This window comes from Diadema antillarum, unplaced genomic scaffold, assembly GCF_040938485.1.
Source record: "Diadema antillarum isolate AM-2024a unplaced genomic scaffold, OU_Dant_1.0 scf00000017, whole genome shotgun sequence".
Classification (NCBI taxonomy): domain Eukaryota; kingdom Metazoa; phylum Echinodermata; class Echinoidea; order Diadematoida; family Diadematidae; genus Diadema; species Diadema antillarum.
This window is the reverse complement of record NW_027270906.1, coordinates 6,150,834-6,177,053: the sequence shown is the minus strand read 5'-3', so window position 1 is coordinate 6,177,053 and position 26,220 is coordinate 6,150,834. Positions and strand designations below refer to the sequence as shown.

The following is a 26,220-nucleotide window of genomic DNA, read 5'->3' as shown; positions in this document are numbered from 1 at the left end:
TCTCCTACTGGGGCCTCTATTACATTGTAGGCTTAATCTGTACAAAATGCATTTTATAGTATATTCTCGTCACAAAATACTAAACATTACATTGTATATCAAATTTGATGTACAAAAATGTACCATACTGGAGGCTGGCAGTCAATTATATGGTCTCTTTCAATAAAACTTTTCAAAGGTTTCTTCAAAATTGGGGCAGAGTTTCCTTTTGAAAAGCTCTTTATGAGTCATTTCACGTCTAGACAGTAGACAAGGAGAGGAATAGGTGAATATTGTGTGGGATGCATGTCGAAGGTTCAAATCCCCAGTCACTTGCTTTTGATATCGAGGAGGGCATGTAGGTACTTTACATCTACTTATGATGGGGCAAATTTCCCTGCCAGTTGCAGTGTCTTTGGAAGCAGTTACCCAGGCTCTGTTACATTAATACAATGTAGTAATAAGAAATTCTAGTGGGAAATCTCGTATGCACCAGGCCGACTAGCTGCTAGCCAAGCTTAGTTTGATCTTTTGGCATTTCACAACTCTCAACACAGTATCTATGCAATGTATGTACAAAGGCCCTATAGATATGTACATTGTATACATTGTACAGTCCACATTTCTGCAATCAAATAAGAATTTTTCATTGTGTCTCACTCCTGGGAATTATTACACTTGTACCTCCTTATCAAAACAACATGTAGGCCTACATGTAAATTCATTAGAAAAGCATAAGGGAGGGCCCCATGTCTACAACTGCAGAAAGTGACAGCTTGTTGCCTGTATGGTGAGTTGTCAAATCTTTTTGCTTTTTACATTTATTGATCACTTCCCTCTGACAAATGAAAAGTAAAGGTTGAAAGTTACACTGCATCTACCGACTTGTAGATCATACACAAATGAAGCTTTTTAAATTCAAAATACAAAGTAAGTACTGAATATACTCACCATCAGCTATACAACAGATCTAGTGTCTCCATGCACTCACAAATAGGCAGATGTTGTGAACAATCCTTGGACAATATGATCAGGGAGGTGGGAAGAGACCTCCCTGATATGATTCAGAGTGTACATGTACAGTGTATGATAAACCCAAAGATTTTGTTTTCACGGCTTGTCCACAAATAAAACACGAACTCCCCTTGCACGCATGACTGGCTAAATACTCTTAACAATCCACAGACAGTGAGGCTCTATGAAGGTTAGTGTACAACTGTGTGTAGTGCTAAAGACTTGTACAGAATGGCTTACACTGCTGCTTACACTGTATGTATGCAGCATGGAAGGAATACTGTATCAAAGCTGTTATTTTCGCAAGGGTTTACGCGAATTTAACAGCATGCTAAAATGCCACCATGCACTAGGGTAATAGCACAATTACGATAGCCAAGGTTTCGAGTCGTGAAAACAACATCTCGCTAAAATGTTCGAGACCTCCTCATTCACGAAAATATCTGTAGACAAAAATAACAGCTTATACAGTACACACACATGAAAACCTATAGAGAAGAGGGTGACACATGCGGAGCAACAAACAAAAATACTTGGCGTACAGTTACAAACGCAGTGAGTCCTATTTAAGCAGGATAGGAAGTGGCCCATTCACAGGTGTGTCTTGCGGCACCACTGAACACCCATCCACAACCACGAGGCAAGTTGAATGACACTGGGCATAAATGGGGGTGGGGGCTCACCATTTTTTGACAGCTGGGGGGAAAAAGGGAGGGAGGGTAGGGGTACAGGGAAACGGGTGCCTGGATCATTGGAAACAAATGCTGCTCATGTCATGACTCAACATCCAATTCTCCGCTTTCAGGAAGTGGAAAACGGGGATACTTCTAAACAGGTCCCCCAGCAGGACCTACCCCTATGTTGTCTTATATTTCTATTTTTTCTTTTTTGAATAAAGCATAGGCCTACCTGCTAAGGGAAAGAACCCTAATACAGACTAATGGTGTAATGGGAGAGCCTAGCCAGAGGGTCTTCTATGTCATCCACATAATACAATAGATGCTGCGGATGATAAGCCATAAACAACATGACGATACAAAGTGAAGGCCACATGGGCAGATGAATGCAAATTAGGTCTTCCGCAAAACCAGCACCATTAAAAGCTTCTGGGCGACAGCAGCAGATATCACCGAGTTGTAAGCAAACTTGTCATCCGTGACCAGTTCACCAATTCATAAGTTGAACAGATGAGCAACACACATTCTGTTAACATTTCAAGTCTACATAAATGTACGATACAACATGTACAAATACTTGTAATAAAGACTGATGGTAAACACATACAACGTACATGAAATGATGGGTCCTTCCTCTATGAAAATTCATAAAACACATCATTGATTGCTGTCATGGCAAAGGTTGGGGATTTTGACACTCAGACTTAAGTCATAATTTATGTTACATGTAATACAGGTTGTTCTTGTTTTTGTTTTTGAAAGGGACTCTCCTTCTGTAAAATGCTTAGAACATAATATCAAGGTGTTTGTTTTTTGTTTGTTTTTGAACATGTTCTTTATTAATTAAATTAGATTTTAAACTAATAATCAAGCTGTCAAGCACATCTAAGCATCTTACAATATGTACATACACTCTTATTGAGAGCACAGGCTCAGAACTACATGTACTCTGTACGTCTTAAAGGGATTGTATAGTTTTGGTTGAGACCTAATTTCAGGTTTCTTACATTTTTTGGTGAGATAATGAGAAACTTCTTATTAAATATGAAAGAGCATGTAATTCTATGAGGAATCCAACATTTGATGAAAATTGGTCTTGAAATGGCTGAGATATCCAAAAAAGAGCAATTCTAATGAAGTGTGGGACCCACACTTTATTACGATCGCCTTGTCTTACTTTGTTTTTTGATGTTTCAGTCATTCAAAACCCGATTTTCATCAAATAAACTTTGAATTCCTCTTAAAATGGTATGCTCTGTACTATATTATAAATGTTTTCTTGGTATCTCGCAAAAAGTTAAAAGCCCAATTCTCATCACCACCAATACTGTACTATCCCTTTAAGCTCTGGAAATCAATTTGCTCCCCTGCTACTGATGTATATTGTACATGTATTATATTAGTCTGTAGGCCTACTGTACACCTATGTCCTACAGCCATTGTTAATGCCCACGCAATACATGTAGGCAGTTCACATAGCTCACAGAATGTTTCAGTAGTCATGTACATGCATAACAGGCATTGTTTGACTGAGGGTAAATCTAATTGTGTCATGCTCTAAGCCGTTATAATGGAGCAAACTCGGGTACTCTACCATGTACAGTGTGTTCACACTTGTGTACAGTTATTGTATGTGTCAAGTCTTATGGTGACTCTGCCAACATAGAAGCAACTAACAACTTCATGTCTGGTTTATTTGTTGTCATTTTTGTGCAGTTTGAACACTGTGTTCTGCAGTTGTATACAGTCCCATCTTTTGTGTACAATCTAATACGAGGGGTTTCATCCACCTCCCCCTATTACAAGTAGGGCAGCACATGCAATATTTTTCTGCATGTGAACAAAAAGTGAGGGCTGCCCTGCCTGCCTCTGTAATTTTTGCATTTTAATTGTTGTTTTGTTGTACAGAATGCGTGCATGTTGTTGTTGCTTTTTTAGGGGGGGATGTACTATAGTCATGTACAATTGTACGTAGCTTGTCTCACTACAATGTACATGTGTGGTGTGTAGCTGTACATATCAGGGGCCGCGGAACCAGGGGGGCTGGGGGGGGGGGGGGGGGGGGGGGGGGGGTGAAGGAAAAAATGTGAAAAAAAAAATTGGGGACAAAAAAATCACAACCCATGAATTTTAATTTCCAAAGATTCCGCCAAGAAGATTCCGTCAAGAAGGTTCTTGACCTTGACCCCCCCCTTCCCGGTCCTGCAGCCCCCCCCCCCCCCCCCCCCCCCCACATACACACTGAAAAACGTTCCTCGGCCCCTGCATATTGTAGGTCAAACTCATTTTGAATTTATCTTGCCTATAATTTCTGGAATGACAGTACTTCTACAAGTACATACACAATCTCTAGTATCTTAAAGCTCCCCCAAAATGTTTGCACTTAAAATTTTGGCGCTTGTTCAGTGAAGTGCAAAATATGCACTAAATTTCTATTCCCCCACCCCCACCATCGTATTCTACGTTTACAGAAGTATTTTAAAGGGATAGTACAGTATTGGTGGAGATGAGAATTGGGCTTTTAACTTTTTGTGAGATACCAAGAAAACACCTATGATATTGTACAGAACATACCATTTTAAGAAGAATTCAAAGTTTATATAATGAAAGTCGGGTTTGGAATGACTGAAACATCCAAAAACAAAGTAAAACAAAGCGATCGTAATAAAGTGTGGGTCCCAATTGGGGGATAATACTTTGTGTGGATTTTAGGGTCACAGGGTCAAAGGTCAAAGGTCACAGGTTATTTTGTGAAAAAAAAAATTGAAATTTCATGTTTTTCTCCATATCTCGCAAATGGTTCAAGGTATCTTCATGGAACTTAGTATATATGCTTGTACTGATGGGCAGTGATTATCTAGGGAAGTTGGGGTCGTGGGTCAAAGGTCAGGGGGTCAAAGGTCAAGGTCAACTCCTCAAAATATCACTACTTTCCTTAGAATGCAATATGCCTGAAGGGTTTTTTTTTATACTTGATGTATGGCATGTATTACCCAATATATATTTTTGGGGAAGTTTCTTGCCAAAAAGTCAAAGGTCAAAGGTCAAGTGAAAGTGCTAAATTGCACTTTTTCCTCCATATCTCGAAAGTAACTCCAGGTATCATCATGAAACTTACATATTTATGCATGTTCAACCTAACAGTGATTCTCTTTTTAACTGTGAGGTCAAAGGTCAAAGGCCAGGTTTAGATAATGCTATTTTCCCATTTGATACTGAAATTATACTTTTCCTCAATACCTTGAAAATTACTCAATGCATAAACTTATAAAAGGGTCAAAAGTCAAGTAAAAATCATCAGTTCCCCAAATACCTGCACTCTGACATTTTAATCATTCATCCAATTGAACCTAGTTCTAGGAAAGTGAACATTCAGCACATTTGTGTCAAACCTGTCCTTTTAATATTTTGCCAGTTGTGTGAAACTGTCATCACACATTGTCAAGACATTGTACTATAGACCTATTAGGAGAACCATGCATTATGGCGGAGGCATATAAGTAGCCGTAGCGATATGTCTAGTTGGATATATTAGCCATTTCAAAAACAATTTTCATCAAATAAACGTTGAATTCCTCGTAGAATTACATGCTCTTTCATATTTCATAAGAGGTTTCTCACTATCTCACCGAAGAAATGTGAGAAACCTGAAATTAGGTCTCAACCGAAACTGTACGATCCCTTTAAGTGTCAAAACCAAGGACTGCAGCCTGCAGCTTTATGTTTCATGATACCCACAGGACACAATGTTCATTCATGATTCAGAACTGGTATTCAAACAATCATGCCGCATTTAACTGATTTCATTCCAAGCATTCACTGAGCTGAGCTGCTGACATTTCAATCAAAGTCACATTCTCCTCATCGATAAATTCGCCTACCCTACGTGTACAAGATGGTCAAATCGGCCAACTCGACGGCCACTGCTTGCAACAAAGAGGGTTCACGGTTCACCGAAGTGTTCAAACTCCTTGAAATAAAGCTATATCTGTACACAATACAGTGTTACAGCCTACTGAGCAGTAACAGGTAACTGTATACTTTTTATGTACATTATAAATTAGATTGGACCTCTAGCTAAAGCTAAGGCACAGTTCTGTACCTGTGACATAATAAAAGCCCTACCCATTGTTTGCTAGCAATAACAATATCTCTGTTCACTCTTTTGTTGCTTGCACAATGACTGCTTGCTACAATGTACGATGTCTCTGTTCAGTAACGTTATGTCTCTGGTCTCTGCTATCAAGTGCAATTCCACACTATTTTTAAGACGGCTGTTTAAAAATAGTTTAGAACAGAGTGATAGAGGTTTTCTCAAATCAGACGTTGTACCCTGTACACAGAAAGTAATGAATTTTAAAGTTTCATGGTTTTTAACCTACATGTAACAGTGATACAGGTAATAGTGGCAAACGCATACAGTACAATCCAATCATAATGAACATGGTTGCAACAAAACTCTACAACGAAACAAAAATCGAGGTCCTAAAATCATTATTCCATCTTTATATACTTTGTACTATTCAGCTATAATGAAAGAAAACTGCCAGTCCCCAGTATTTTGCTATTGAACAGGAGTGCACTGTACTCAAATTACAAGAGATAACAATTACATGTACAGTGTACAGTGTATGTAAGTTGATGATGTCACAGTTTCACAAGTTTCCTACTGATCTACACACAAATCTTCACTCACAACTTTTTGTTCAATGTTGTTCATGTTGTTTTTTTTCACATGATATCAATTCCAACAATAACCCACCTTACCATAGACATGATCTTGTTCATTAAGCTGGTAATGGTACATTGTAACTTGTTTTATTTTATTTGGTTGGTTTTAGTTGTCTTTTTTTTATTTTTTTTATTTTTTTTGGGGGGGGGGTAATTATGACCGTATCTAATGTGTATTGTAAAACATTGTCAAACGCACAGAAAGTTGGTATCGCATTCACCATCCCCTTTCATAGCTAAACTGGGTTCCCGTGGTCAATACATCTTTGTCTCTAATTTGTCACTATTCATAAAAAACCCAATAATAATAAAAAATAAAATATAGGCAACTTTTGTTGAATTACATTGTATACTACACCTTATTTCATGTCCATTAATATTCAAATGCAATTCAAAAACTTGGCTTTTTTTTTTCGTATACAGCTATGCAGCACAAAGGAATTAAATGGATATGAGCTGCTTTACTACTGTTGCATTATTGGCAATATAAATGCACATTAAGAAAAATGTTTGTGTGTGTGTGTAATAAACAAATACCTAGATTCTTTCTCCCTCTCCTCTTTTTTTTTCTTGTTTTAATTTTATGCATATGTCACATCTATAGGCAACCTGATAGAACAACATACTACATTTTACAGTGAATTGTGAAAGTAAACACTTCATTCATTCTTACGATCTAATTTGCAGTCAAAAGAGAAATATGACTTACACACAACCTTACATATATGTACTAAACACGTAAGTACTATCAAAGCCAACACACACTTTCTATTTTTATACATCTCGGGGTCTACAAAAGAAATCTTCATACTCTCCCTTCCCTTGAGAGTTAATCACACAAAACAAAAGTGCTAATTAAGGAGGATCTAGACTCTTCCTTTACAGGAAGGACCTAGGTAAACATTACTGTGTCTCAATTACTTTAGTTATAAAGAACAAGTTTGTACCTTTCCTGCTCTCCTCTGCCAAGTCAATATCATTTCCTGCTTGTGTTGCAAGTAGTGTGACTTGCTCACTTGACTTGGCCCATGGACGAAATAAAATATTCATAATCTGGTGGGAGGGGAGATTAGGGTAGCCAACTTGCATTACACTATACAGTGTACCTCTTCTCCTTCTTTTTTTTATCTCCATGATGAAACTCAACTGTCATAAAAATTGCTCAGCCACCTTTACTTTGAATGTTGCACACAGGGCAGCTGTTTGGTGTTTTTTTTTTTTTGGTTTTTTGGTTTTTTGGTTGTTTTTTTTAATGCAACTCTCATGCTACTGGTGAAAGTGCACTGATAGGACTTACTTGTATTTCAAGAGTGCCCCTGCATTATAAGCTTTTTCAAGTTATTGATGAACCATCAAAAACTAAATTGTATTCATCTTTGGTATATTACTTATGATCAGCGGAATTGGGTATGTTCCTGCTTACATGTAAAATGACTTTATGTATCTAAAGGCCAATAGATGTAATCAACATGTGCATGAGGAATAAACAAAAAACTTTTGGTTTGTGCCATCACAACATTTTTTTTAATAATTTATCTATTTATTCATTTATTATTTTTTTTTGATTGGCAGAAATTTCAAGGAATATAATTTAACTCGTTGAAGACGAGTCCCTACTCGAGCAAGCGTCTGTGGGAAATGTGTATTGCAGCAAAATCAAACCGTCCTCAATAGGCGTTTTCACATCAGCCCGATGTTTCCAAATAGCGCGCTATTTTCTGACTTGGGAAGTAAAAAAATATCTTGAGCTTGGATTTTTATCGGGCTGATGTGAAAACGCCTAATGGGTTAATTCGCACTGTTGCTATCATTCAACATCAATGTACAAACACCTGGTATGTAAATTATGAGTTCACCACTACACTTAGCAGGGCTGGCAGAACCATACAAAGGAATACATAAGGTGCCACCACTTTGCCCCCCCCCCCCCCCCCCCCCCCCCCCCCCCACACACACACTATCAACATAAAACACAAAACAAACACACAAAAACGTCTCACATCAGATTCTAAATATATGTTTAACTGCTTGGTGTAGTGGTCAGCATGTACAGTAGCACAGCCACTGACTGACTCAGCCTGTACTGATTCACCAGGGTCCCTCCTCACAAAAGGAACTTTCTTGCTCTCTGTTTTTTTCTCTCTCTTTCAAAAGAAAGAAAAGTATCTCATTGGTAGATATGTCAAGCAGTACAACCTGTAACTGTAGATCCTACTTAATAATTAGAGGTCAAGTCTTCATGTATACTACAGATTATCACTTACAATAAGTTGTAGATATGCTCTACAATTTGTATGTTAGTAGTGTAATTGGGTGTCTTTGTATGCTTCCACACTATGGTATTACTGCCCGGCATACTGGACAACATGGTAATTCCAGAAGCGCAAATCTCTGCGTAATAATGACATTCAATACGCACGGGACTTCAAAGACCAGCCTTACGATACTGAGCACTGAATGAGCCAAAATTCGCAAAAATGTGAGACACGAATGTAGAAATGCCAAGAAATTCACATTTCACCTCAGATTTTTATAGAAGAAGATGTCGATTTATCACAAGACTTTATTGCGTAAATTGTTCGAAATGTTCATGTTAGATCTTTTACAATACCATAGTACTGGGCCTCATTTGCCAATCTTTGTTGTCCGCTCGGTACGAATGTGCACAATGCATCATGGGTACATGTATGAATTGTGATTCTGGTACAAGGACAAGATGTGAAAGACGTCAATTATTCCATTACAAAAATTGTGTCTAGAGTTATAATGCGATTTTACACTGCACTTAAAGATAACTTTTTGTAGAGGGGCTAATTTGAGAGTGTGCATTTTCCAAAAATTGGAGTGAACAATGTACATAATCTTTTTTACATAAATTTGCTTAATTCGTATTAAGTTTTCAAGACTTTTTCAATTTTCTGCTGCAATTTTCAGGACTTTTTCTATTTTTTTTTTTGGCCATATTAAATTTTACTGCACAGAATCTTACAGCTTGTATTACACAGGTCTAGAGTATGTGGAATTCAGAGCAACAGAAAAAAAGCATCTGGCGATACGAAGGACACTCTCCTGTCAGAATCACAAAGGGGTTGCCTTCTGAACACCTGGTGTTTACTCTGCTTTTCATTACCAAACCACTGTAAACGAACATCAACGTACAATTTCTATCTTTTCGCCGTCCCCACCACCATGCCGCTGGATGTAGACTCTAAACTAAAAGTTATGTCCTAACAACACAACACTCAACAGTTTGCATTTTATCCACATGCCACACAACCACATTGACTGGAGTCATTGCGAATCTACTTTTAATGTTACTGTGCAAAGCTGTGTTCATTTTTACAGCAGAAGCAGACTTGTGTATTTAGACTCTGCATTGACTGGGGAAGAGAACTCAACTGACAAGTAAACTAACGTTACATGTACGAAGTAACAGTTAGAATCTAGGCCTTGTAACATGTTATGTTATTACTTTCACTCCAAATTCCAGTTAACATAAATTTACAAACATAAAAAAAAAACATTGTCATGATTGTCGTTGACGTTAGTAAGTGGACCTCTCCTGACTAACGTAAATACTTTAAAACGTTACAATTTAACGTTACACATACCAAAGTCAAAGAATTTCAAAGAGAATAAAACGAAGGGAATATTTCTTCAACTTCGGCTGCTACACTGCTCCCTCCCGTAGGCGCAATACATAAATAGACTAGATGTTCTATATATTTTACAATGCTCTTTTTCCAATCGCTATCTCTTCCATAGACAACACTGCGACTGCACTGCATGGATATGTACGTAGATAACTATAACCAGGGTCAGGGAGGTGTCTCTCTTACACCTCCCTGCTATAACGTCAGTGTAGCCTATTTTTACACACTGAGAATGTACACAGGCAAAGCAAAAGTCGATTGAGACCCAACTGACCACACGAAGAAACATTCGTCGAACGAATTTTAAATCCCACGGAAGTGGTAAAATTTTAACCTATCAAAGTGCATGTTTTGCTAAATACGAGTACAAGCAGCATGTAAATACATCTTGCCGACATACGTACCGATTCTCAGGTCACAAGCTGTTGAACATAATTATAAATTCATTTAACAAATAGTCCAGTGATCATGACTGTTCGTTGTCTCCGGTATTCGTTTCAATGGGTTACATGTAACAAACACAAAATACGTGGGGGTTGGTCTGCCTGCGCTGCGTTCCGTTTATCGTACAGTCAGTTCCAGTGCCAGTCACAAGATGGATTCGTTAAAAAATAAAGAGATCACGTGATCAACTCACCGATGACGTGATGTTCCGGTGCTCTCAATAGAGGGCGACTTGACAGTTCCAATTACTCGTACAACGAAGTTGTCACCACGTTACCTTCCAATGGATTTTCATCATTATCCAGTATTTCTTTCTTCTTCTTTCTTTGTCTTCGTACAAGAAACTGCAGCAAAAAGGATTTCCTGTTATCTAGGAGTTTCATCTTTGAAGATGCTTTATTTTACGCAAAACTGCCGGGTGGGTGGGCTTGATCAGCCATGATCTCCGTATATCCACCCCACCCCACTAATGGACGATGTCGGAAGATGGTCTTCTTTCCGAAGTAAAGGACGAATAACACAAGAAAGAAAAATTAACGTCTAAAACGGGCCAAAATATACCTTGATGTACTGAACCATAAAAGTATCAACTAAAGTGCAAAGTATGCAGATTTATTTCCATATTCATATCTATACTCAATTCAATTCAATTCAAATTCAAAGGTTTTATTTTCACTTCTTTCAACAGAATGTACAAAAAGTATTCGACATGCGTTTGAAGTAATGATACATTATATCTATGTATCTTGTATCTGTGTAACTCGTATCTATATGTCTATATTATTCATTATTATCTATGTAACTTGTATCTATATGTCTATATTATTCATAATTATCTACATCTGGGCATTTCCACGGTAACTCACGTTACATTTTGAACTCAAAATTAGGTCGTTGAGATCAATATCCTTAAAACCTAATTAGTGATATGAGTTACTATTATATGTGAATGAGTATCATGCACCTCCATCCTACCTCACAGCAACATTACATCCACAGACTCTTATGAGAACTATGAGAAAAAACACTACAAATGTCGGTAACTCACGTTACATAATTTGGACATGCAAAAATTTGGCATGTCTTATATTCAAAAGTTTCCTCAAACAAGAAACAGAGAGACTTTAAAGTCTATTGTGTCAAAGTCATGGACTAACAACATACATCACAGAGTATGGTAAAAATTCAAACTGTCTTACATTCTCCAGGTATCGTCATGTGAAGCGGTAACTCACGTTACGGTAACTCACGTTACAGTTTGTCCACATGATCACAAGACGATTTTTTGTCTTAATAATCCAAAGAAAACTTACCAAGACAACTTTTTTTCACAAACAAACTCCATGAATAAAGAATCTAAATTGATTTGAACATTGATCTGACAGTAATTAATCCCATTCTATCCATGAGATTACCAAAAGGCAGGAAACTTTACATTTAGAATACCAACTTGAAGATAAATTTCATTTTTAATTGAGTCATTTTCCAAGCTTTCATTTGTACTGAGACAAAAATTGTATTCAACAAAATGATATGAAACAGAGTCTATTTCATTAAATTACACTCTTTTCCAGTTAACAAATGCATCAGAAATTGAGGATTTAATTGAGAATTTGATTTGATTGTTTTTTTATTTTACTAGATTTAAATGGATTTCAGGCTATCTAGATAAAACAAGTCATCCATAAACTATTCCATTTAATACACTGAGTCACGAGACTAGAGACCTGTACATGTTAGTCTGTGGAGAGTTTAAAGGTTCAGAAATGAATATTTCAATAAATCTTTTAACTTTTAAACAATATATATTATATTTTATATTCCAATTATTTGATAATTGTTTGAATAACTCGATAATCAATTGTTTGTATGTTTGATTTGTTTACAAATTCTTATACTAAACTGGTACAGAAATTAGACTTGAATTACAGAAACTGCAGATAAATTTTAGTTATCTGCTACCAGTATTGATCAGTTTAATAAAACATGTTCATAAATGTTTAAGCCTTAAAAAACAATGGCTGTGGTCTATGAAATGTCAAGTAGCCATAATTTAAATTGTACATACATGTAAAAAGTATACCAGTTTTTTCTAGAGTAATCAAGCAGACTGAAGCAGTAAATCCCAATGAAAAACATGAATAGTTAATATTTTGTGATCAGGAGGCTAACTATTAATATCACAAAATGTTGATAGTTTGCTTTAAGGTACATGACTGTCCAGCTCTTGAAGAAAATGTCTGATAATGAGGTTCACATTCAACAAGTTTTTGGTAATAGATCAGCATGTAAAGTAAATTATAGTAAACATGGAAAAGTTTCATTGTAGGATTTTGCAACAATATAGCTAAAACCTCAGAGTAGAATAGTATAAAACACATAAGCGTGTCAAATTCACAATGTTCAGTTCTCAAAAATCTCAGAAAAAACAGCAGGAAGCGAGCTCCAATCTTAAAATTCTGTTCATTCATGTACAGTGTAAATGTTTCAGCCTCATAAACAATGGCTTTGGTCTATACAGGTAGGTATAAACTATGAAATGTCAAATAGTAATCACTTGAATTACAAAAACAAGAACTTTTCAAGAGTAATCATGCAGTGATTATCCCAATCAGGAGGCTATTAATAGTTATCACAAAATTTTGAAAATTTGCTGGAACAAGGTCCATGCAGCTTTAGAAGAAATGTCTTTTAACAACTTTTGTAACAGATCAGTATACATGCACTGTAATATTAAATAGTAAATGTGGAACAGTTTCTTTCAGAAGTTAACATGTGATGAACATGTGTAATTGATACATTGTACATGTAGACCAGTTGGTTTGGTGATAGAGAGAGACCAAGAGAATAAAAATCTACTGGAAATAGAATCTTCATACAAGAGTTCAGTAATCATGTACTCATTGGTTACTTACAATCACAACCTTCATATCATTTCTTGGTATTAAAGAAAAATCATGTTGGTAACTCACGTTACATTGTGGTAACTCACGTTACATGGTAACTCACGTTACAATTTTAAGACCTCTGTTATGAGAATTTGAAGCAAAGACTATAAGTCCCATCATATTTCTTGGATGTGTGCTGCATAGTTATTTGATAATCCAAAATACCATGTCTCAGTTGGGCATAGTAAAATTGCTAGGTTAAAAAGTTCATGTTTCGGTAACTCACGTTACAGCAGCTTCTCGAGCTATGTAAGAGCACGCTGCTGTCCGAAGTACATATCTTATATCGAGGTCTCCACTTTATTTACTGCTAGATCAACATATTTTTGATTTGTAAAACCAAACAAAGTTTGATTTGAGCCTCAAATATAAAAAATTATCACAAAGAGCAACAGAAATGCATTCTTAGGAATTTTTAGGTCAAAAAATGCTTTCTGGTTTCAAAAGGTATAAAAATGCACAAAAGAGAACTTTTCCTAAAGGTAAAGTTGGTTTCACACACTTCAAACTATGGCTAACAAAGTAAGATTATCAGTTGTCCTGAAATATGCGGGTAAAATTTTGGTGGTCATGTCGCACAACTCACGGAAATGCCCATCTATATCTAAATCTATCTATCGCTGTTTCTCTCATTTATCACACACTCAGCAAATAAAGGAAAGTAAACACTTTTTCGAGTTCAGAATATTTTCATAGAATATTTCGATGAAAATCAATGTATTATATATCATATCAAAGGTAATTTAATTGACTATCAACCTAGTAGGTCAATATAAAGGGAAACGTTTGGGCATGAGTGAACACGTTCGTTTTTGTCCTCCAAGGCATAAAAGTAAATATTGCAAAAATTGACATTAATATTTTTGTCTTTCATTTACAAGTGCCCTTCAAGATAGCAATGATAACAAAAAACCAGTTTAACATAATGAGAGACATGAATGAAATAGTAAAGAAAAAAGTTTTGTTTCCCTTTATCCCTTTATAACATCAAACAAAATCAAAGTTGCTGTTGTTGTGTTTTAAAGAAAGAAGAGAGAGAAAAAGGGGCCTTATAGAACACATAATTTGCCCCAGACAATACTGACATAAATCAAACATGAATATTAGACGTGGTTATGTCTCCACGAGGGAGCTCATAAAGTCTCCACGAGGGACCTCATATTGGAAGTCTCCGCAAGGGAGCTCATATTGGATGTCTCCGCAAGGGAGCTTATACAAAATAACTCCACAAAGGAGCTTATGCAAATTTTAATTATTATGGTAGCCTTTATTGATATTTTGGGCTTCAAAGATATCATAAAGATCATAGGTATATTTTTGCAACTGAATTCATGTTTTTCATTGTGTTAAATTTGTCTTTTGTTCTTAGTGTTTCATGGAAGAGCATTTACGCATGAATGGCAACTTGCTCTTTTTTTGAAATTTTTACTTTTGTGCCTTGGGTTAAGAGGAAAACAAAGGTGTTCACTCATACGTAAAATTTCCCTTTTTATTGACTTACCAAGTTGATAGCCAATTAAATCACCTTTTATATGGTATGTAATACATTAACATTTAGCAAAACATTTTATGAGAAATAAACTTGAAAAAGTGTTTACTTTTTTTTGTGCTGAGTGTATGTCATACGTATAGAGAGGGCAGCGTTGCCAGGTTCCATCAGAACAAAATCCTCAAAAGGCATGTGAAAAATCACCAAAAGTCATAAAAAATCACCAAATTTGAAAAATTTTAGTTTCGGCTTCAATTTCAAGACAACTGACGTCAATAAACCTGCAAACACTCTGCATAATTGCATTGCGCGAGTCTCGGTGCAATTTACGCCGCGCCGTATACACATTAAATGCTTATGAAATCTTTTATCTATGGATAGTATTCAGTGTGGGAGTGACAAAATATGCACAGATTGTTGTTTCTACAGGAAATTGTAATGTGTACATGTGTACTTGATCGCGATATAAGGGGAGAACTTCGGGCAAAATGCATTTTCGTTTTCATTCAATCACCAAAAAATTACCAAAAAACACCAAATTTTGATTTGGTTACCAGGCTAAAATTTTGTCACCAAACAATTAAAAAATCACAAAATTTCACCCTTTTTGGTTACCAAAATCACCATCTGGGCCCCATTTCATAAAAAGTTGATATGATAGCAACTCTTGCTGGAATGACTATTGTCATAGTAACGACAAGAATCCCGCTTCCTGATTGGCTGTTGCTATTGGAAGTTGTCATTCCACCAAGAGTTGACATACTAACATCTTTTATGAAATGGGGCCCAGGCAACGCTGATGAGAGGGAGGGAGATGGAGAGAGATATAGTATACCTGCTATAATTCACATATGTGCACATTTTGTGCTTTCTCGTCATTGGCAGACCAGGGGAGTTTCATAAAGTTGTTCGTAAAGTTACGAACGTTAAGAACGACTGATGATCAGTTCTTGTGCTGGATTATGGAAATTCTGGTGAGTATAGCACATCAGAACTGATCACCAGTCGTTCGTAACTTTACGAACAGCTTTATGAAACAGGGCCCAGGTCTGTATAGATAAGAAAATTATACGAGAAAGGTAAGACTGGTAATTTTGAGTATCCTATTCTATGACGAAGTTATTTTGTGTGCCACAAACGTGAGCAGGGCCTGCTTCTAAGAACACAATTGACTCAACACACCAATGAAAGGATTATAATGTTTCTGTTTTTCTGGAAGTTGAATAACAACGTATAATCTTATTTTTTTTTGAGAGAGAAAATTTTCTAATTATTTAATCCGAAGTGTGCTCAAGATAAATGAATTTCAGTTCTTTAGAAATGCAAAAGCTCTTTATTTATTAGCTAATGCGGGAGGGGCATATATAGACCCTATATTCGATCTTTAAATAATTTGAGTAGCAGGCCATAAATGAGAAAGTCACACAGCTATCAAATTAGTATACTGTTTTATCGGATAACAAACATATTGTATTACTTTGTGCAGTGATTTTTTTCTCAATAATCAAAAAAGGTGCATCTGAATATAGAACTTTATTCAAATTATCCAACAGACTTAGATATCAGATTTTCAAGAAATTTAGTTTGATCAGCAATATTATTGATAAGTTCAAGTCATTGTTGAAAACTTATCTGTTTACTCAACTTTAATTATATTGTTTTGCTGCTGCATGTTATATCTTAATACGTATATTTACATAATGCTGTATTTTATTTTAATGTCATACTTCTTTTTTTTTTCCCGGATCGATGCGCTTAGAAACATCAGTATTAAGGGCTATATAAATGTTATTCATTATCATTATCATTTATCATTGAAAACATGTACTCAACAACAACAAACAACAAAATGAATAGTTAGTTTGTTATGAATAATTTTTTTAAGAAACCTAAACAAATAAGATACATTTTCTTCTTTTACTTTATTATTGAAAGGTGTCGAAATGCACCAATAAAAGTGTTGCATTCCAGATTGTTGCATTACAATAAAAAAGAAGAAGCAAAACCCTCGTTTTCGCAAGCCCCCCCCCCCCCCCGACATTATCATCTCATCTGATTTGATGGCTGTTCATTGGACTCTGATGGGAAATCTCTAAATCACATCTGGTTCTAGAGAATTTTTGTTTTAAACAATTTCCTAAATTAGGATCTTTTGCCCCTCTCCCTCGACTTGGTGACGCACCCTTCCAACAAAATAAATTTCTATTACTACTCTGGGGATGCTATACCTGGCACGTTTGGTGAAAATCTGTCTGTATGATATAGGGTTTTCAAGAAAGAGCTTAAAATGTGAAAGTTTTGCCCCATTCCCCCCCCCCCCCCCCGGCGCCTTGCTGGATCCACTATGAGAAAGTTTAAACTAGAGTTAATGTCTTCATAGCACTAACTTAGCTCTATCTTCCTTTTGTTTGTTTGGTTTTTTTTTGCTAAAAAAAGAAGAAAAAAAAAGGAAAAAAGACTAAAACAAAATCCATATGGAATCAAATGAGGAATGGATAGGAATGTTTTCAAAATTTACAACAAATTGCAATAAGTAACAAGGATGATGACATAGCAGCCTCACCATATAAGACTGCATGCAGTTGGGGCTCAAGGAAGCAGGACGAAAGAATTAAGAAGGCATGCATAGATTCTACACCTGATGAAATTTTTAAACATGCGGTATTATAACATGGAATTACATTGCTACATTAACAATTCTGAAATACATGACTGTGAGTCTGCTATGAATCAACATTGCTCAGTGTAATTTCAGAGTGTTGATATCTCTGCTCAAGGACCACAATAAATTCCACAATAATCTATTCGTGGAGCTGTCGATTTATGTAATAAATGATGTGAAATTATAAAGATAGTCTGGTCATGCCCCTTAACAAGTTCGGAATCTTATCATCCTATCCTAAAGTGATAAGGTCATAACGTCTCCTGGCAAGTGGATTCGCCTTCATACATACCGTATGTAATGTAATCATTATACGTCACACACACATCAACTCCCCCCCCCCCCAGTGCATTAATACACTATACTTTTGTATTTATTTACTCAGAAATTGGTTAACAGTGTTCATCTTCTCATCATATTGTTGATTTACATGATTTTATTTATCTACCTTAATATTCATTTATTTGTTCACTTGATTATTACGATTTTTTTTCCAGCTGAAGAGGCCAGAGAGAGAGAGTCTTTTGGCATGATGTCTTTGGTATGCCCCATCAGTTATTTTCGTATACTTGTGAATTTACTGCTGGAAGAGAGGCGAGTATCTGATAATCAAATATGCGGATGATGCAGTGATTTCAGGGTATTCAATGTGGATAGATTGATCGATTATTCAAGTGGTTGGTTCCGCATTACTTTGTTCATTGCGGGAACAAAATGAAAGATGTGATATAGATTTCAACAACACTGATAGGATCTTAAAGAGTTCAGGAAATTGTATTATTATGTATAATACCAGTTTATTCACAACAGCCCGCACAAGATATCAGGAAGAATGATTTGGGTTTGCTGCTATTTTGTCTACGTGAGCTGAAAAAAAATCAAACAACCATCAAAAGATCCTTCTCAGTGGTATAGAAGACGAAATGAGGAACTTTGATATGTAAGACAGTATAAAAGCGGCTTGATTAAGGCTACCGGTACCCACGCTGCGGAGCTGTACGTCCGACAGACCTTTTCTCTATGTTGTGGGAGAGAGAAGGCTACGCATAACCGCATTTTACGCTGTACCAGGGCTGTTTCCAGTGAATGAGGTAATTTTTGTTGTAGTTTTCATATTATGATTATCACTGGAGATATTACGATGTATACCTTTGAGCTAGCTTGACCTCGGCACTACGCTTTCTAGTCTAGTAAGTGTCTCGACTGACACCGGCATACAAACACTACAGTCCCAGATGTACATGTTCGCGTGTGGATGACACTGAAATGCGCATAGCGTAGGGTAGGTCCAATTGTATGACTTACTTAGATTTCTACTTGTCCAGCACATGCACTGCACAACTACCACAGAAGAGCTATAAGTGAGTATAAAAACAGTTAAGAGAGAAAGGCCTACTTCTTTTATCACAACATGAAAGTCCCACCTCATTTCTAAGTTGGACTGCGACTGGATTTACCAGCACGCAGCAGAGTAACTAACTACACGCAGCCGCTGTCGCTTCACGACAGCGGCTGCACGTCTACTCCTTCGCAGAGGTTGTTATTTTTCAGCGATGGGTGTATGTTTCCTTCATGAATATCTTTATTAATTGTGGAAAACTAAAATATAAGGAATCCCCGTAATCTATGATAATCATTCAATAATCGGTATGCGTATAATTACGTCAAAAACCCACCGAAATCCGTCCTTAAAATCAGGTCTGTAAGCGTCCGTATTGCTTCACTCCTCATCTTCTGCGTGTTATTGAATGGCAATCACTCTCCTATACTACAATGTAGCTAGTCGGAGCGGAAGTGGATGAGCTAGTCGGAGCGGAAGTGACGTCAAATCATGAGAGCAGCACGTGCGGAAATACACGTACATAGAAGACGACAAGCTTTACGTAACACACGAAACGCACGGGCGTACGTAAAATGCTGCCATGGTACCTAGGGTTGAGCGTTCGTGGTAGTTCGTTGATTTTGTGAATCATCGCACAATCTACTCCGAAAAATTCAACAATAAGGTTTGGATACCAACAAAACACCAAATTCAACTCAACCATCAGCAAAATACGATATACATAGTATAGGTGGGTGGTATTACTGTTAAAATCAAACAAAATAAAAGACATTTTTTGTGGTCTTGCCGTCAAAAGCGACGGTCGTTTACCACGTTTAAACACTAGTACATGTCAGACTGCTGTGCTTTGCACAGCGCTCTGGTCAGGCTACCAGCAGAGTCCAGTGCAGAGAAAAGAGAGTCCATCGGCATCGCATTGCGCATTGAATATTGTGTCCAAACTGGGCAAAGAAGCCCTTTCTTAATTGAGTCCTCTTATTCAAAGATGTAAGGGTGATCTTTCTTCATTTGTATTTCAGTATCTAAGCAAGATGGTCTTTTTGTGCACAGATAATTTGGCTTGATTGTTCAAGTATGATTTATGATGTTTCATGGTTCTGTCTATCACTGTCTAGCGGCTAAGTGGGTTTGGAGACGTGATCCACCAAGATGTACGCCTTTCATAGAGAGGTGCACCCTCCTACCGGGGTGGAGCACTGCGTCTACTGCCACTTTTTCACCCAGGACCAGCAGAATCTTGTCGTCGCTAAGGGCTCTGAGCTGACTGTCTATTCTATGATTACCGTTGACTCCAACAAACCAGCAGACAAAGGTAGGGCCTAGGGCAGTTCATCCTTGATACTGATAGCACTCTCACACTTTTCTAAAGTAGGCTGCAATAACAAGAATGAAATCAAACATCAGACCTAAAATAGGTGATATTAAGATTTCATGTGTTTCATGAAGCAGTTACATTACTAGCAACCTTGAAAATGCAGATTAGGAGTAGTGAGGATACCATTGCATTATAAAGTCTTCAATTTAGCTTTGCACAAATGTTTGTTTTGTTTTGTTTTTTTCATTTGGAAATGTTGTCTTTATGGTATGAGGATATGCTAAGTCTCCAGAATGAGGTTAATCCCGATTTCTGTGACCACCCAGTGAGGTCAAGCTTGACAAAACAATAATAGGAATCATAATAGTTTGGGGGTAATGTTTTAATTGTTGAATGTAAAAAGGCAAAGTAGGTGATCTATCTTACTCGAAGAGTTGTGCAAGTTTTTAAAGGAATGCAGAGAGCAATGAGGCTTTATCGTATTTCTCCCACTTCCAAGATTCAAAGCCCAAGCAGAAGCTGGAGCAAGCCGCCTCCTTCCGCCTCTATGGGCAGGTGATGTCCATGAAGACTGCCCAGGTGACAGGCTCAGGAAGAGATGCACTCCTGCTCAGCTTTATGAATGCTAAGGTAAAAGGTCACCCCCCCCCCCCCCCCCCCCCCCATGTACATGTCTCCTTACCTTGTCCAGGCCTTATCAGAAATCATCAACTTTATAAATTTTAAAACACCATATATTTAGCGAGTCTAATTTTTTTGCGAAGTCAAACTTCTGGACAATTTTGTGAATGGTTAAATTCACCATCGTAGAGTACAGTAAATTAATGGAGAAATGCATGCCTGCACTCACATTCATATCGGGATCAGACTTAGTATTTTTGCTCGTCAAATTTGCGAATAGCAACCAACCCATGAAATTTGCTTACAAAAAACCTCACAAAATATATGGCATATACAGTATTGATGAAAAGCAGTGCAAGCGCAACAGAGCTTGATGTATCACTAATAGTGATGAATTGACTTTAGAAAAAAAAACAACAATTTTATTAACCTGCATTTTTGGATGTAGTTTGTTATATCATTAACCATTATCTATAGCAATAAACTGTTCTCTACTTGTAAATTTTTGAACTTTGAAGAGGAAAATGTAAAGAGGAAAGGTAGGAGGAATCAGACATTTGTAAAACTTGTGGAGATTTGCCATACTGAGTGGAATGGGAGGGGAAAAAAAAAGATGACGCTTGATATAGAAAAGTTTTATAAACATAGAAATAAAAATATCTCAAATATCTCAGGAACAGTACATACATGTATTTGGGTTGTCATACCTGTAAAGATTTTATATATGGCTTATGTATATGTGACAAATGAATAAATATGTATGCAACACTTCCTGTTGTAAAGATTAGGATTATTCTTAGTGATTCCCTTTCATGTAATCAATGATTTTAATCCATATGACAATGGCCATATCCTTCATTGTTTATCTGAAAGTGAAATGTTGATTGATATAATTAATCTTTCTGATTGCAGCTCTCTATTGTTGAGTACGACCCCAGTATGCATGACCTCAAGACTGTGTCCATGCATTACTTTGAGGATGACGAATCAAAGGTAACAATTTAATTTGCTCTATTTTGTTTTGCCTGCATAGTGTAATGGAATGGGTCTGCTACCACTTTTAATTTTCCACAACTTTCATTTATCCCTTTAATAGATTTTACACGAGAAATATAATTTTTTTCTTGTGGAAGAACAATTTTTGTAATTGTTGAGTGATTGATTATTTATTTTATTTCTTTTTATTCATTAATGTTTTTTTTTGCTCTCCCTAATTTCTGAAACTTTAGGATTGGGCATTTTTCTTTATAATGAAGCTCTCTGTGTATTCTGATTTTACTCCTTTGATATGAGAATAAATTGAGCATAAATGTAGCTTGAAATTGTACAGTATACACTAGTTGTGGAAATTGACAATTGTCTGTCACATTAATAGATTTGACACTCATCGAAATTTTTAGTCTGGTAATAATAATAAAAATGGTTATAGTTAATAGTTATTGTTTTGATTGGTTATCTACCAGTAGTAGGGATGAGTCGGGTAGTGATGATCAAAATTATTATTGTAATATAAAATGATTATTGTGTTGATGATGATAATGACAATACCATAATTATTTGTTACTGCTCAAAAATATCACATGCGGCCACCACTATTTGTTTGCTGTGTAATCCCACCACAGGAGGGGTCTTTCCGCAACATTCACCACCCCCATGTAAGAGTGGATCCTGACCAGCGCTGCGCCATCATGTTGACCTATGGCTACAAGCTTGTGGTTCTTCCATTCCGTAGAGATGGGCTAATAGAGGACCTCGACAAGTCCCTGGGAAGGTGAGGCTACCCAGCTGATTTACTGTAAAACCAGAAATTTTCAGACACTTACATGAAACTTTCGAGAATTTTGCAAGGAGTCAAAATTTGTGAAAGTAAAATGCATGCAAAGTGTGTGTCTACACATTGCATTGAATGCTAGTGGCAGTTTGCAAAAGTGTCATGCTGCGAAAAAGACCGTCAACTCTAATTTGCAAAAGTTGAAGAAAATGGCGAGAATGTTTCTAGTTTTTACAGTATGTACAGTCAGAAAACAGTACAGTATGACCGATGACTTGTTCGAAGTGAAATGGCAGTATCTTTTTTGTGTTTCCATATTTGATTTGTATGATGCACATTTTAGATTAAAAGAATCTCACAAAATTATTTGTCTATTTAAGTTAAATTGAATTTAGATTATTTGGCCGTAACGTTTTGGTGTTTTCACATTTGATTTGTATGATGCACACTTAAGCTTAAAGGGTGTGTACAGTTCTGGTCAAGGTGAAGATTTAGCTTTTAACATATTGTGAGATATTCAGAAACCACTCTATGAGATGTCAAAGAGCATGCAGTTCTAGGGGTATCAAAAGTTTAATCGATGAAAATCGGTTTTGAAATGGCTGAGATATCCAAAAACAACGTGAAACAAAGAGATACTAATAAAGTTGGGGCATGTCGCCTTTTATTATTATCATTTTTTTGGATATCTCAGCCATTTGAAAACCAATTTTCATCAAATAAATGTTGAATCCTTCTTAAAAGTACATGCTCTTTCATATTTCATAAGAGGCTTTTCATTATCTCACTTAGGAATATTCAAAACATAAATCCCTACTTCAACCAGTACTGTACAGTCCCTTTAAAAGAATCTGACAAAATTATTTGCCTTTCATCGGAAATGTGTAAATGAGCAACAGCATGTAATTCTTGTAGCATATTGACAGAGAGGGTCATGATGCAGTGAAATGTTGTTTCAGATTATTTTTTTTTTTAAATTACACTTGAGGATTAGAGTCATCAATAGGAGGGATGGAATTATTTGCTTTGAAAGCGAAAGGATCGAAGGAAGGTTTTATTTGTGATTTGCCCAAAATATGGAGAGTTCAAGAGTAGTGATGTATTTGCAATACAGATGTGCAATTACATAATGAGGTGCGAAATAATCTTTGAAATACCTAAAATGACATCTGCAGCAGTCGGCGTGGAGCACTGATGCCGAGCTACACCATCAAGCTGAATGAGATGGATGAACCCATCAACAATATCCTGGACATCCAGTTCCTCCACGGGTACTACGAGCCGACCTTGCTCATTCTCTACGAACCGCTGCGCACATGGGCTGGGTAAGTTTGCCATTGGGAAATATTACAATTCTGCTTTTATTGTTATTTTTACGATCAAGCAAATTGTGCATCCTGATTTATGACAGGATGGTTTATAAATGTATTTAAATTACAGATTTTTCTCCTCATTGGGGATCTCATAACAAGCTGTTGAATTAAACTGAACACCTTTCAACACTTTGAGCCCAGTATGTGCACACTAGTTGTATTGCTATTTTATGTTTGGGCAATTTGTGGTCAAGTTATCTAGTTTATTTATAGAACATCAACTATTACGTGATAAGCATAAGTATGGATGTGTCAGTAAATGCTGTAGAACATAGAATTCTTTGATAATCTTCCAATGAATGAGACCAGAGTAGTGATTCAAAGATGGTACAATATTATGAAGTCACCCTAATTTGTATAGAGTGGTATGGCATCTTGAAGTTGGCTCCTCAGCAGTTTATCACTTTCAATACCATAGGAAATTACGATGCAGTAGATGTCAGGCTTTCAAGTAAATCATGCTGAAAGGGTTAAACTAAAATTGTTTATACATGTAACATCCTTCAGTACAGATCTAAGAAGTCAGTCCAAAGTGTTTAAGTCAGACAAAATGGCACACGATAATATTTTGGTCACCTGTTAAAATGTCAATTCAAAAGAAGACAGTATTCAAAAGCACAGTATATTCAGACAAACTTGTACTTTGGAGGAAAACCACATAAAAGTAGTGCGTTCCTTTAAACCTGTATTGTGTCGTACCATTGAGTGGACAAACTTTGATCTGTTTGTCATGTGACCTGCAGGCGTGTGGCAGTGCGACAGGACACCTGTGCCATCGTGGCCCTGTCCCTCAACATGGCCCAGAAGGTCCACCCCATCATCTGGTCCCAGAGTAGTCTTCCCTACGACTGCCAGCAGGTCTACCCTGTGCCCAAGCCCATCGGTCAGTTTCTGGTCTTAACACTCTGATAGAGAGTACTGAAAAAACAGTCTGTACCAGAAATTTAGCATTCTTATTCTTTATGTGATGTTTGTTCCAGTTACTGTATACGCTGTTTTTTTGCTTACAGATATTTTGCGCGAATGAGGTGACAGACATTTTTGCGTGATGTTGTTTTCGAGGATTGACACAGGGGCCATCATAAGCGCACTATTACCTTGGCTCGTGGTGACATTTTTCCATGTTGTCAAATTCGCGGTCCAAGTGTGATTCACGAAATTCGAGAAAATTAAACCGTCTCAAAAATACCAGCTTATACAGTACATTCTACAAGTGATGATGATTCAATAATTGAAGTTATGCTATTGGTACATGGTTGTTTGCACACTTGACTGCTTTGACTTGGTTTAGAGTGCCCCCCCCCCCCCCCCCAAAAAAAAAAGAAGAAGAAGTAAATGAACAAAAATTGAGGAGACTAGACAAACATTTCTTGTCTTGATGGCCGTAAGGTGATTGTAATACATACAGAGCATTCAACTGTAGGATCAGTTGGGTGAAAAGAAAGCGCTCTTGTGATTGATATTCACTTCTTTATGCCTCAATTTTAGACTGTGATGTGATTAGCATGAACCTAACCTTTCGTGTCATGTGCTCACAGTTTGATCACTCAGTGTGCTATCAACACTGCTGTCAATATTCAAAATTTGTGAGCCGGTTCCTTGGTATGTCAAAAATAAAAGCATATGGTAAAAATATAAGGTGTGATCTCATACTTTTGATTTTCTGCATCCTACCAGGTGGAGTTCTGATCATGGCAGTAAACTCGCTGCTGTACCTGAACCAGAGCATCCCTCCCTATGGCGTGGCCCTCAACTCTCTCACGGACTGGAGCTCAGCTTTTCCCCTCAGTAAGAATCTGCTTTGAATCTAGGAAGGAAACCTCTTTGCCAAGAAATCACTGCAGGAAATATTGGCAAAGTCTCACTTGTCTTGCAGTCTATGATAAATTATGAGGATGAAAGGATACGAAGTTGCCAATTCTCGGATGTCATCTATTCTATATTTGACTACTATGTCAACAATATCAGATTCTTGGAGAAAGAATTCTTAGCTCCTTGATATGTTGTTCTAATCTTTGAAATATTATAGAGTTCTGTACTCTTCATTGATGTAAATCATCTTCAAAATGACTCAGAATTTTATATTTTTTCAAGTCAAGTGCTGACCATGCTTTATGCATCAGCAATTTTGAAAACATGTACACTCCTTATTTTGCTAAAATGTTTTCAGTAATTATTTGTCTTCTACCGTTTTTTTTGTT

General features: G+C 36.7%; 2 protein-coding genes across 3 annotated transcripts in view; one reads left to right on the top strand and one right to left on the bottom strand.

Annotated features, from left to right (window-relative positions):
- LOC139727453 (NEDD4-like E3 ubiquitin-protein ligase WWP1) overlaps positions 1-10,532 on the bottom strand; it is a 72,298-nt gene extending 61,766 nt beyond the window's left edge. For both annotated transcript variants that reach the window (XM_071638421.1, XM_071638430.1), the window contains exon 1: positions 10,459-10,532. The gene's annotated coding sequence lies outside the window, so the exon portion shown is untranslated. The remainder of the gene's footprint in view (positions 1-10,458) is intronic.
- An 8,094-nt stretch (positions 10,533-18,626) lies between these two features.
- LOC139726917 (cleavage and polyadenylation specificity factor subunit 1-like) overlaps positions 18,627-26,220 on the top strand; it is a 39,244-nt gene continuing 31,650 nt past the window's right edge. Inside the window, exons 1-8 of the mRNA XM_071637909.1 lie at positions 18,627-18,688; positions 20,055-20,251; positions 20,754-20,884; positions 21,788-21,868; positions 22,498-22,646; positions 23,822-23,971; positions 24,763-24,902; positions 25,697-25,807. Of these exons, the coding sequence (XP_071494010.1) occupies positions 20,089-20,251; positions 20,754-20,884; positions 21,788-21,868; positions 22,498-22,646; positions 23,822-23,971; positions 24,763-24,902; positions 25,697-25,807 (925 nt within the window). The 5' untranslated portion in view covers positions 18,627-18,688; positions 20,055-20,088. The remainder of the gene's footprint in view (positions 18,689-20,054; positions 20,252-20,753; positions 20,885-21,787; positions 21,869-22,497; positions 22,647-23,821; positions 23,972-24,762; positions 24,903-25,696; positions 25,808-26,220) is intronic.